Source organism: Aythya ferina (assembly GCF_964211825.1).
Source record: "Aythya ferina genome assembly, chromosome: 7".
NCBI lineage: Eukaryota > Metazoa > Chordata > Aves > Anseriformes > Anatidae > Aythya > Aythya ferina.
In genome coordinates, this window is record NC_140302.1 from 29,387,343 (window position 1) to 29,401,513 (window position 14,171).

At 38.6% G+C, this 14,171-nt stretch overlaps 1 protein-coding gene across 23 annotated transcripts in view; it reads right to left on the reverse strand.

Moving 5' to 3' along the window:
- The window catches only part of ABLIM1 (actin binding LIM protein 1), a 190,112-nt gene that overhangs the window by 85,301 nt on the left and 90,640 nt on the right, over positions 1 to 14,171 (reverse strand). For all 23 annotated transcript variants that reach the window (XM_084525597.1, XM_084525598.1, XM_084525604.1 and 20 more), the window contains 2 exons: positions 6,639 to 6,822; positions 6,175 to 6,284 (listed from right to left, as the gene is read on the reverse strand). In XM_084525597.1, the coding sequence (XP_084381723.1) occupies positions 6,175 to 6,284; positions 6,639 to 6,745 (217 nt within the window). In that variant the 5' untranslated portion in view covers positions 6,746 to 6,822. The remainder of the gene's footprint in view (positions 1 to 6,174; positions 6,285 to 6,638; positions 6,823 to 14,171) is intronic.

Consider the following 14,171-nt stretch of genomic DNA (forward strand, 5'->3'; position numbering starts at 1 on the left):
GTAAATGTGTACACATACGGAGTGCTTAGTAGTTACCCTCTTCTTTAGGAGAATAATTAAAAGTGCAAAACAAGGTTCCAATCAATTCTTTTAATCAAGGTTTCCTGGGTTCTTAGTTAAGCTATGATTAAAATCAGTGATTTAAATCACAGTGTTTGAAATCAATCCACAATGATATCTGTAGTGTTTTGATTCTATGATAAATCAAAAGTTACGTGACTACATGGACCCTTCTGTCAAGTCCCAAATACCCTCAGCTCAATCTCCAGTACACAGGCTTGAATGCCACAGAGATAAGTGAGTGCTTCTCTACCTTTAGCAGGTAAGCCAGGAATTATGAAATGAGAATTCTGTGTGCTACAGCATACTCACAAAATATCAATTCCTTAAGAATCAAAACTATATACAAGATTTTTACAAACCCGTTTTAAAATGCAAGTTGAAAAACAAAATTATTGAGTTGCACTAGGGAACCGAATTGTTCCCCAGTGCTCTCTCTGACTGCCGTGTATGCGTACTGGGAGCGTGCATCCCTTGAGACAAAACTGGGCTCGGCGTCCTCCACTAAGGCCTATCTACATCTGTGCCAAGCAGTTGGACAACTCCTCCATATATTATGCAGCTTTGACACACAATGTGGAATTGTAAGATATTTCCTAAGAATGAGCTCAAAAATCATGCGCTGGATGTTGCTTAATATCCTTTTAAGCCCAAAATCATTGCAGATAGCTTGCTTCCAAATAGCCAGCCAAGTCTTCCCCTTCAGATTTTGTGTCCTCCCTGCAGACTTGCAGGAGTATTGTGACTGCTCGGGAAAGAAGACTAAAGAACAAAATAATGAAAAATCAGTCAAATGTGGATAAACAGTTACAAAGGCTAGGTGCAGGCCTTTCACAACAAATATGATTAAAAAAAAAAAAAAAAAAAAAAAAAAAAAAAAACACAACCAAACATCTATTTTATTTATGCAGCTAACTTCTAACAGAGAAGTTTGTGATGCCTATAAATTTGCTCAGGCATATTTCTGATGCTTTTTTTTAAAAAAAAAAAAAAAACAAGCTCTTTCCCCACACTTTTTTAGGCAGTGAGACAAAAGATGATTCCCATTTATTCCTGATCACCTTTTTCTTCAACAGATCAAGCACCCCAGCTCTGCCCTACTTTAGCTTTGCCACAAGCCCTGCTGGAAGTTTCAGATATTTACTGGGAGCTTTACTGTATCTTATTTGAAGAGATAAGGCTATTGAATCATTAACAAAGATATCTTTCTCCCACAAGTTCATTAAGCATTAAGCTTATTATTTATATCACAATGGAGCTAAGAGCCCCAGTTGTGAGCCAGGATGTGGCTCTGTTGGGCTCCGTACAGATAGGCATGAAAGCATTTGTCCCAGAGAATCCTGGGTCATCCTTTGAACCAGAACAAAATGTGCAAAGCGGGCAAGGACAAACATACAAAACAGCATTGTGAAAGCTCCACGTGGAAGCTGGCTGGCCAGGGAACAGCTGCACCGAAGCTTATTCATGCACTGTATGACTGGCCATTTTGGAAACTCTGGTCCAACATTGGCTCTGTACTTCAATGCTCTTAGCTCACAACAGAGACCGCTCCAAAGAAAGGAGTGTTAAGGTATCTTCTTTGTGCTGCTTTCCAAACAGTATCACTTCATATCTCAGCATGTATTGGACACAAGTTATCTATTACACTGAAGAAAAGTAAACTATGGGACTCCATCATTTTGAAAGATGATGCATTTTTCCCAATGAAAGCTCTTGCTCAGTGATGGTACTGCTTCAGTCTTTTGTGGATAAGGAGGTTTTGTCATACCCATCTAGGGAGCCTACTTCTCATTTGAAATGCAATTTCTTAATCAGTTAACATACATCACTAAAATGATCCAGCCTTTCAGCAAAAAGATAATCAGCAATAACTAAAACTTCCTTACCAGTAACCAGACAAGGAGCCAACACAGAAAGGGAGAGGAAGTAATGTAATATTCTTATTAGTGATGTGCTTTATCATGGAAATTCTGAAGTGTAATGCCTAAGGGGAAAATCTCTGTCCAAGGAAAAGGGCAATCTCTTAAACTGTGCTCAAAGCCACGTAGCCTCCTCTGAATTTCAGAGATGAGCATGGAAGCAGACTGCTGGTTCAAGCTGTGCCAAGGCAGACTGCTGGCACCACCTCCCCTGCCTGCCCCGAGCACGGGGATGTCTCTGTGGCTGCTCTGCTCTCAGGTATTCTTTTAACTACTGTCTAGAAATTTATAAATAAAAACCAAGGTCTAAATAAACTACGAATTTGTATTTGGAAATGCCCACATCAATTCATTCACCAGCTGCCCTAGTGAGAATTCAGTGATTAAATGCCCAATGGAGAAGCATTAAAGAGGGTACGCCTGGTAATTTCTCGAATCTACTTGCCTCTGCATAAATAAGTAACAATAAATTATGTACATAAAGTTTGAATTTGGCTTTGGCTCTTTTTTTGCTCTAAATTACAGCATGAAATTAGAAAAACATACATTTTGCAGAATTTTAAAGGTGGTCTTCAAAACAGTCCATTGAATATGTGATCCAAAATGCTGAGGGAGTCTGACTTGAGGCTGTCATATATGGACCAGAGATTCATTCTGTTAATTAACATCTATATTGTAAGGGGGAGGTGGAGGGAGAAGAAGAGGAAGCAGAGCACCCATCACCACCAAACAGACCACGGACAAGCTGTAGCCTCCTCTGTAATTACAGATAACAGATGCCTGTACAACTGCTTCTCTACATGTTGAACTACATGAACCATAACAAACACAGGTGTGTAAGCATGTAGCTAGAGTACAAAGGAAAATAGGAAGAGCTTAAGACAGTACAAACCAGGCAATCATGATGCTGTGTAACAGCTTGGACACTGTTTAAAACACAAATACTAATTGACCAGATACACTACTTACATTATGCCGTTACTAAGACCCAAACAAAATAACTTTATGACTTTGGCAGAAGCTTGAAGACCATGAACCATCCAAGCCATCAACATTACACTTCTAGTCTTTCACAACCCAGTTCAGCATCATCTCTGCTCTCAGATTTGATTTTTAAATACCAGGCTCTTGCCCCCTGCACCTGTGTTGCTCTGCACAGATCCTCGTCACTTTGCTTTATAGAGCGTGTCTCATTTGTCATGCTGTCATATGAAATAAAGCCAGAAGAAAAAAAGACCACCAACCATTTCATTTGTCTGCAAGGCTACATACAGGTATTTGGCCTTAAATTTCCTGCTGACTTCAAGGAAAATCCCAAAGCTAATGAACTCTGTTCATCCACCAGTGTCTAACGAACACAGATGACTAAATTATGAATTAAAACATCTGTATACTTAAAAAGACTGTCTTAGAAAAAAAAAGGAATAAAAAAGGAGTCACTGATATGTTCTTTAAGAAAAAAGATATAATTATTCCAAGTAATATATGTGGAGCAAAAAATATATATATTAATATAAACACAGTAAAGAAGTACCACAGACCCAACTAGTCTTAAAGAAAAAAGGAAAATGAACTTTTCAGTATTTTTCCTTCTGATTGCCATGGGTGCGCACTATAAGAGTGTAATAATATTCAGGCTCATGATATTCAAGATCTTAACCCCTGTATTTAGAGGCATTTGATTCTCCTTGAAAGCATCCAAGAAAAGCTATCAACAAAACTTTCATTTATGTGAAATAATAGACATCAGAAAACTGTGTGTCAACATTAATGCAGACATTCCAGTGGATACAAAGCTTCCTTTTTTACATTACATAAACCAACCAAACCTGATACACTTTCAGTCTATGGAATTTCCTCACCTCCAACTTTCTTTGTTTTAAGGAAAACTGCCTCCAGTAATCTACGTGAAAGTGATCAGGCAAAACAGAACACAATATAGGCTGGAAAATAGATGCACAGTATGAATGAGATTCTTTTCTAGAAGAACTTATGTTTAAAAAAAAATCTTTTCAAAGAAGGGTGAAGTATTAGAAAAGATTGATGTGTCTCATTGAGCCAGCAGGAGAGAAGTGGAAGCAATCTGGAACAGCTTACACTAATTAAAATTTACTCTTCAGTGCCAGCAAGAAAGGCGTCTCAGTATCTAAGTCAACTTTTGTGTGAAGCTAAAGCAGCAGCTGGCATATCTCTGAACACACTCTATTAGGAGGATGCTTCATTAGTATTCTTTTAATTGAAGTTGTCTGTACTTATGAGCATATACTGGTCCTGCTTTCATTTGTCAGTTTTGGAGAGTTTTGCTCTAAAATGACCAGAACCTCTACACTGTATCTCCCACGACTATTTTCTACAACTATCTGTCCACAACAGATGATACACAGTGGCAGGTACTTGCAGATCTCTACCTAGTGCATACTAAATTGGTAAGAGCAGGAGCTCTCTTGTTCTGTGCACTGGTAAGTTTGCCCAGCAGGACCCAATTTTGATTTAAAAAACAAAATCTCAGCACAAGTGAGAGTCAAAATTATGTATTACCATCCCTTCTACCTATGGTTTCAGTTTGGAACCCAAACAGACAATTCTAGCAGAGACTATGGCTATCAAGAAGTGACTCCCCAGCTCTGTCACTTGTCATCAGTGATACAATTCCTATAAATACTGTTTGCTAGGTAGCATTTTGGCACCTGGAGTCTCATCATGAGGAAGGGGCCCCAGTGCTGGACAAGCACACCCCTCTTGGAGAACCAGGTCTTACTGTGATCCAGATACTCCTCTCACTGAACACCACTAGTTTGGGAACCAATGCTATGACAGAGAAAAAGAACGTCAGTGCCGTCCACATCGCTAGGTCCTCCAAGTCCTTGCTGGTTATCACTCCTAGATATCAGAAATTCAAACAAGTATGATTTCCACATGATTCCTTTAACTCAGAATGATTCTCTGGGTGCCTGCAGGTCTGCATACAACTTTATGTTAGTTTATAATTCTTCTAAATATTTTTAGAGTTTCCTTAACTCTTCATTAACCAATTAGGCCTGGGCTTTTTCAGCTCCAAAGCCACAGTTAGAGTGGAATATTATGGCTTAACAGACAGAAAGGCATGATACCAAAATATGCCTTTCTTTTCCCATTTTCCTAAGTGTCTGAGTACATGCTCTCAGTCAAATCAGAACCTGAGATTCTCTTCACTCATCTGCTGAGCACAAACCTTATCCAACTATGCCTTTACATTGGCCTTCATAATCCCAGGATCTCAAAGCCAAGTACCAGTAGAAAATACAGAAAGCCTCCCTCAACAAAACCAAAATTGCTGGTAAACTACCTAGTATCACAAAAAAAAAATCTGCAGCCATTTTGAATTATAAAACTATGCTGGGTAAATCATTACAAATTAACCTCCTAAGTGCAATTCAGAAGTCAGAGAAAGAATCAGAAATTCCAAAAGATTTAATGGTTAAGTTACCACAGGCAGAGCTGAATACTTCCTGTGAGTCAGTAATTTACAAATTCTCTTATAAGCATTAAAACTCAACAGCAAACCAAGTTAATTTCCCTTTGAGACTTTCTTCACCCTCTCTTTCCCCTTAACTTGATTTCTCTCTCTCTCTCTTTTTTTTTTTTTTTTAAACAATAATGGTTTCTTAAGAACCATTCCTGAAAACCGTTCCTGATCACAAATCCATTTCAGTATCAATCTATCAGAGGCATAAACCTGGTGATACCCCACTTTAAAGGATAATTTAATTAAATTGAAGTGTTAAAGAGTGGAAGAAAATTAATTTCCTCTAACATTGTCCTTTTCTGAATACTTCAGCTTGTGCAACTATACATGGAAAAACTGGAATCTCTGAACTCTGAAACCCCTGATTGCATCAAGAGGACACTTTTACAGTGTCTATAAAAGAAAATGAGCCCTTCAAAATATCCAATTTCTGGGTAAAAGTCATTTGTTCATACAGAAATAACTAAGTGTAAATGTCTCTTCCAACCTGTAGTACCAGATACTTTAAAAAAAAAAAAAAAAAAAAAAAGGAAAGAAAAGAAGGAAAAAAAGGATGGCTTCCAGAGACAGTCTACACTTCTAAAAGGAGGAGAAAAAAATTAAATCAATAAGATTGAATTGAGACAGTTTCAATCAAATGCTGATGAGCTCAGAAAGTGAAAGGATTCAGAAAGAAGATGGAATACTTACTGCTGGAGGCAGACAATTCTTTGGGGCTGGAGGACATTGGCTGAGCACACAACTGACAGAGACAATCCCTTCCATTAAAGGTAACTCGATCACCTGGTGGAAATGGGCGCCTGGAGAGTTAAAAAGAAAAATCTATTTTAGCAAAGGTTACACCAGAAATTCTGTTCTGTTCCCCATGCCTCAAGTTTGCTGCCTTCCACCAGTGCAATTAATATTTTACAGAAACTCAGGCCAAAGAGTTTCTGCAATGTGGCCTTGGCAAAGCCAGGCACTGGAAGAAATCCAATCCACAGATGCAAGCAGAGCAGAGGTTAGACTTGCCTTGTATTTTGGTTTCAAAATGTTATACAACATACTTTATCTAAAGAGAAGAACATCTTGAGACTTGTGTCTCATGATGATGCCTTTCTCCCTGTTTTTCTGGTACTGGGTTCAGGCCACACTAGTTGAAAGGGATGACTTACTTGCAAACAGTACAGGCAAAGCAGGTTGGATGGTAAGTTTTTCCCAGAGCTGTCACCACTTCTCCTTCAACGAACTCCCCACAGCCGTTGCAGCGGGTACCATACATGCGCTGGTAATCCAAAGTACAAAGGTATTCCCCATTCTTAATGAAAAAGCCTCCTTGTGCCAAGTCACAGCCACACACTGGAAGAAAAAACAAAAAAAAACACACATCCAGATTGGAAAAATATACCTACAAAGGATGTTAGCAACACCCTATGATGCCTACAAATGAGAGGACCCTGGTGGTCTTACTTCCTTCTGTCAGATTCTTGCCTTTTCCTACTGTCACTGCAGGTCTTGACTTCACAGAAAATGACTGGCATTCTCTGGCTACAAGAGACTTTGTAATAAAGAGTTAAAAAATGGAATTTAGGACTGACTGGTATGCTATGAAACATAAAATATGACATAGTGAAAGATACTACCTCCCAAGTAACTGCTTTTATAAAATTTTTGAGTCACTCAGAACTCCTTCTGTTGCTGTTTCTTTAAAAGCTGGAGTTATTTGGAACGCGTACCACTTTAAAAAGAAAAATGTCTCATAACAAAAACTTGGGGCTCATGTGCCCCTCTTATTGCCTGTTGCATTGTGTTTGCCTTTCTGATCTCATTCTGAGATGATCTCTTAAACTGAAAAGCTCATTCTCTGAGCAGCTGAATCTTAAACAACTGCCACTGACTGGGGAAAGCAAAATCCTCAAACCAACTCTACTGAATTACAGGGGATGCATGTTTTTTAACCTAGGAAAGACACTGGAGGCAGCTGAAATACTTTTTTTAAATTATGTTAGACAAGTGGCAGATGTGGACGTATTCTTAGGGGAAATTGCTAAACAGGGCCTACCTTTTAAGATAGGTTTTGCATTGTGTTTACTCCTGGTTATCACCAAATTACAGATTCACTAGGAACAGGATGCTCATGACTTTTTGTTTTCATGACAATACGTGTGTGAAGAACTTGCTCACTTCAGCACATCTTTGGCACACCACTGGACCTTGTGGGAGTTTGCCTCAAATCACCTGAAGCTTTTGCAGGAATGCTTCTAACACAGGAAGGAAGAGGTTAAGCCTCTGCCCAACATCAAGCAAATCACCTATTTCCCTGCAACAACGCCAAGCAGGCTTTGCAGATGGAGGCAGTTTTACTGTGGCAGTATCAGGCTGCAGCTGAATTTGTGCTCCTTGCTGAAAGGCAAGGCTGTCTTACGTCTTCGTTCAGGGTCAGCACACTGCTATCTCACTAACCCTGCCAAAATCTCTGTGTGGGGCCACACTGTAATCTGTGAATGAACCTATTTGTTTGGAGCTAGCTTGGAGAACAGTTTTTTCATGATATGTAGTCTTTCAGATTAACCTAACGTTTTAGAGAGAAGATCATAGCAATATTGATTCTGACAGCAACAACAACATAAAAGACCACAACTACACAGCAAGGAAGTAACGGGTGCAGTCACTTGCTTAGTTCCTCGTGGAATACAGTGCTGTAGAAATCAAGATAAATCAGATGGTCATGAAAAAATAATACATCTGACAGAAAAATTCTATGCAGTACCTGGACTAGCGGGGATTTCCCCAGAGGCATTCATTGATTTTAGGCCACGAAAGCAGTCAGGAAAAATTCTTTCTTGTAAGGGCATATGGAAGAGACTTAGGAAGGAATAAGGTAAGACTGCATTATCTTCTTTTTGCCTGGAAATCAGACAACCTTTTTGACCCCAAGTCATGAACAGGGTGATACTACCCACTCTGTGGCCTGGTCTGCAAAGCCACAGCACAGCCTGAACTGGGATTTTCATCTATTTTCCCAGCTAAAACTATTCCAGGGCTGTTCAACCCTGGAACCTGCCCACAGGTCTCTAATTCACTTGCCCAAGGAAGATAGAGTTTGTACCAATGCAATCCTGCTTTCACTTCAGGTATAGGAGATGAGGAGAAGATACGATTTCATAAATACAACAGATTTTACTATTTTATACACTATCACACATTTTTCCCCTCAGGCATGTGCTTTCTTATAAGAAGCTTTCATGTTGCTGCTTCTTTTTGAACCAATGACTATTTCAGGAATGTTGTGTGGTTTTGATTAACTCCTCCATTCCCCAGATAACACTGAGCTGTCCCACCTTCACTGCATCAATACTTTTTGCATTGCTTTAAAAAGTACATCTGAAATGTTCAGGGTAAACCATCAGTATTTAGTTACACACAAATACTGTGAGAAGGCTGCAGTAAAGATGGTCAAGCATTAAAAATCTAGCCACATCTCCACTATCTATAATTTATGATACGTGCAGCCAAACCATATGACAGCATAGTGGATCTTGAATATGGCAAATGGGAATAAAGAGTGTTAACCATCTGTATTTTGCACAAAGTCATTTCCCAAGAACTGTTATTGCCTTTGAGTGGCTAATCTGCATTGGTTTTGTGTTGGTCTTTTACACACTGTATTCCCTGTACTTCATGGATTAAATAACACTGCATTTGAATATGAAATTGTAGCTACATACAATGCTAGTTGTGTACTACTTTACTGGGAAAAATAAGTGTATTTATTAAAGGGTGAGAGACCAGTCGATGATTTCTGTGAGCTGGCAGTTTTTCACTATTAAATGCTTATTCACCAGGAACCTGTTTTGCTGTAAGAAAATATTCATAGTGCTACGTTGGCATTTTTGGTCAACTTAAGAGGCAGAAAGCAATTCATCCCCAAACAGCCAACTCCTAGGAAGGGAAGGTGACACAAGAGATAGGAGACTGAATTTTACAATTTTTCTTTAGTTTGGACTGAACCAAGGACTTGAACCTGAATCTAAAATACAAAAGTAGCACCGAAAATACTAGACTGTTTACTTCATGTGTTTTTGTTTGTTTGTTTGTTTTTTAAAGTCCTCTTTATAGACCTCTGTGGGAAAGCATAAATATGAGCTGCTAGATAACTTCTTAAAAGGACATGCATATGGCAGCTCCCAGGCATTTTTAAATGTTATTGTAACAATAATTAATAGAATACTAATAAAGATCACATGCTAAAATGCAAGTTAGAATTTAAGAAGCATCAGTACTAGCATTCTTCCAGTTTCCCATTTCTGCATAGACCAGTGTTAATATTTATATGCAAACAAATACCATTTCACGGTGGCATTAAACCCACAAGCAGCTAATACTCAATTATCAGTGACTGAGGAGAGTGACAAAGAGCTACGGTTAAAGCTCTATTATAATGCTCCAAAAAATGTTCTAAACTGGTTTTCAGGTACACCTCCAGAAAAAAAAAAAAAAAAAAAAAAAAAAAAAACACTTTTTAATTCTTGCATTTTTTTTCTCCTGATTTCCATTTTGTTTCAAATACTCTTTCCAAGTTAACATTACAACATTATGTAACCATATCAGGCAGAAAACAATGTGATCTCCACACCACAGGTAAGGTAAGACCTTAGACTTACCTTGTTTTGGGGGCTACAAAGACTTTTTCCACTGAACATCCAGAAGCAAAGCATAAGCATATTTACAATAGGTTTGCTCTGCTTTAATGCCTAGATGTTTTTAGGGATTAATTCAGTATTCAGACTGCCAGATCCTGTGGTTACGTTGCATGGACTGGAGTACTGGTATGGAATGCCCCATACTGGATGCTTCAGAAGGTGCTAAATGTCACGAGGAGTTATGGAGTGCTCATGTGTCTACATGCAAGTTTCTTCCTAACCTCCTTTAGTTTGTATTTTAGCTTGTAGCTTTAAAGCCCAAGTCTACATATATTTTGGCCTCAAGTTGAAGGCAGTCTCACTACTGCCTCAGAAGCCTTATATTTAACTTTCTGGCTCTTCACTGTGGCTCCCAATTCTACCACTGAGTCACTTTCTGAAAAACTCACTTAGTCATCAGGGTTGGTATAATCAGGTAGGATGATGAAGTAACTTTCCGTGCAACCTGTGTTCTTCTGACAATCCATCTTCACTGCATCCTACAAAGGACTGTGGCAGATGCATCATTGTTTGCAAAAACCTCTACAAACTTTGAATCAAAGAGTTCATACTCTCAATTATTAAGCTTCATCCCTTTTGCTTGGGGGAAAAAAGGATGAAAATGGGGGATAAAATTATTTGGAGAGTGTTACAAAGGCAGGTAATGACTGTTCTAAACAAGATGTTCCCCCAATTACCCTTTTCCTTACAAAATCACCTTTCCAGTCAATCTCTTATTGTTTTTGCCAGTCACTGAGAGCAAGTTAAATTCTCTCTTACTGGCAAGTCATGAATGCAGACACAAGGAGAACTGTTTAGTATGTGAACCACCAGCAGATTCATCATCTTTGGCTTCTTCACAGCAGGAAGCACAAACCAATCTGCAAGAATTAAAGACAAGTTCTGGCAACCCCACATTACGATGGATTTTCACAGCCAATTTAGCACATGGGTTCCTATCACTAATCAGCTTTAAGCTACACGGACCAAACAAGGGTCACCCAGACTGTTAACATCCATTGGCTGGAAAAATGCTGTTCCAACAGGCTGCTTTCACTTGGAGTCAGAGATGGAATCAGAAGAGATAAACATGATAGAATCCACACTTGGTGTACAACTTTGTATACAAAGAAGGGACTTTAACAGCTTTTTTCTTCTTGCAACTGTGCAGAAGTAATGTTTCTGACCACAAATCCCCTCAAGCTTAAAAACATTGCATTAACACGCATATTTACAACCACTGTAAAAATACCACAGAAAAGATGAACTGATTGTCATAGACTTTCTTTTAAATGAACACAATCTGCCCAACATTGTTCATGCCACATACAGTAGAGGCAACGAAGCGAAACCCACTGAGTTCAATATATAAGTACAATAAATCCCAGTGGTGTGATGTAGGCAATAACTGTGATACAAGTATCATGTCATAAAACAACAAAAAATAAATCCACAGTGATGACAGTTAATAGGAAACATAAAAGTATTTTCCTTTTTTTTTTTTTTTTTCCTGTGCTGAAGGGAAAACACTTCAAGAGAATTAATTAGTGTAGCCAGTAATGATTATTAAATCCTGCTTGAAAAGGTGAAAAAGAAGAAGTGTTTTGTAAGCATCCACCACATGGAAATATTCTACCACCAACAGTTCTCCATGAGAAAAACATTTCCCCAAGACCCTTCCTGTTTGATATGATGATGGAAGGAATTCCTTTTTGCATGACCAGAGCCTCCCTTCTGAAACAGAAGATGAAGACACAGGGGGGCATTTCTACTCCCTGACATATTACAAAAACAGACACACACACACAAAAAAAAAAATTAAAAAAAAAAAAAAAATCAGCATCAACAACTTATCTTCAACAGCTCCTGGACAACACCAGACTTAGTTTCTGTTTTCTGTGTACCAAAGGCTCTCATATTCCAGTGATATGATCCTGCCTCTCTTGTGAAAGGAATGAGTTGGAATGCCCTTGTGCTGCTGCTCTACAGGCTGCTCTTTCTTTCTTCAGCTATAATGGAGCCTCTTCTTCGCATTTGTGGATCACAGGACTCGAGCGTGCCTCAGTGCTGCAGTCAGCTCTCAAAGCCTCAGAGCTGCAAGTGCAAGCCCAGGCTATTAAGACAAAATATAGTTGCTCAAGAGCAATCCAATTGCCTGTGATCTCCAAGGAACAGGATCATTCCTAAGCTGAATCACTTCCAAGCTTTAAGAGAGCTGATGAAAATGAGAAGATCAGAGTTGTTCAAAGTGAACAGAAGCACGATTTGATCCTAGCATTATGTAGGATTTTCATAGTTATTGTCAGAGACAGTTAAAAAAAAGCAGGCCTTTTGTAAAATAACTCCACATAGATTTTAAGTGAAAATTGTTTAAAAATTGAAGAAACAAAACCACAAGAGCAGACTCCATGAGCTCAATTTGATGAAATGAATGCTATTCATTAAGAATGTCTAATGATCTGCTTTGTCATCGTGCATTAAATAAGGTGCAAATTCAATTTCCTGTTCTGTTTTTTCTTTCTTGCATTTCTTATCTTCATAGAATAATGATACTGTTCTCAAGCAGGTAAAGATTCATATAATCTCTATTTCTTAAGGCATAATGGATTTTGTGTTTAAAGGCATAAAGGAATTTGACAGTATCAGTTTATGTTTATCATTTATATCTAAACAAATATACAAAAATATGTTTCAGGGTAGGGGGTGTTTTTTTGTGTTTTGTTTTTATTGTTGTTGTTGTTTGTTTGTTTGTTCATTTGTTTGTTTTGCCTAAGAGCTTAAAAAATCCTATATTGATAAAAACAAGGTTCATGTTCTTGTTATAGTTTCAAGTTTCCACATTTCAAATGAATGAAGTATTTCTCTACCTTTGTTTCATTCTTCTTATCAGCACTTTTCTTGATGGCATAACCTTCAGTTTCACGAGCCATTTAAGGAATGAATATACGTCAAAGTACACATCAACAGAAGATGAGATTGGTACGTCTCAGCAGCCATGTTTAGGCACTACCATTACAGAAAGATACCCAGGCACTATTAAGAACCTGCACACAGCATTTTGCAAAAGCTGTAAAGGATAACTTGATAACATGATAAATTTTTGTCACACTCTTGCTGCTGGAGATTTTCTTTGCCGTACACTGATGTCAGACACGTTTTGAGCGGAGCTATTCAGAACTGTGTCCAGTGCTCCCAGTGGTTCTGGAATCTTTTCTCCTTTCAACAGAGTGATTTTAGAAACAACCCTGGGAAGTCAGAAGAGCTTTACCTATACATAACAAATACAGGTGAACTGCTTCATTAGCTATTCACCACCTTGGCTGAAAGAAAAGTTGAGCAGCTAAAACACTTCCTGAGCAAAAGATGGAAATGTATTTCTCCCCTTCTCCCCTAACTAGGTCTGGGATCCCCATGACAAGCATTCACTAGCCTCCAGCCGGGCCTTTCACCCGTTTCCTTGAAAAACCTTGATGCTCTGGTTTGAATGTCCTGCCTATACAACTACTTAGTGCCAACTGTCTTTATGACACAAATATTTCCCAGTGGGGTACCTTGAAACATCTAAGCATCTAATGCAAGCATTCATTGAGCAGAAACCACTGAGCTCTGAGTTTTAATTTAATCAACTTCCCAATCAAAGCTGTGGCACTGCCTAAGTGCAAATAAGTCAGCATTCTTTGGTTTTCTGCTTAACACGGAAAATACAAGCACCAATCCCACACAGGAGAAACTTTCCTGTCTGAGCCTGACGTGCATGTATTTCAGTCTTTCTGGCACTCTAACAGGCAATAGCTAGCACTCAAGCTCAACAGCAAGTAAACAACCACCATATATGTGACAATGTGACAGCTTTCCAAGATATCACTATTTTGTGCACCAGGATGGAAACAACAGCAAAAATCATTCAGCCATTTAAAACACCTTTCACATTAGACTAAGCACTAGGTGGAGATCAAAGTCATGTGTGGGTCTGTGGGAAATGAACCTTGAAGAAAATGCAGTCAGTGGAAAAATGTCAAAGTTTAG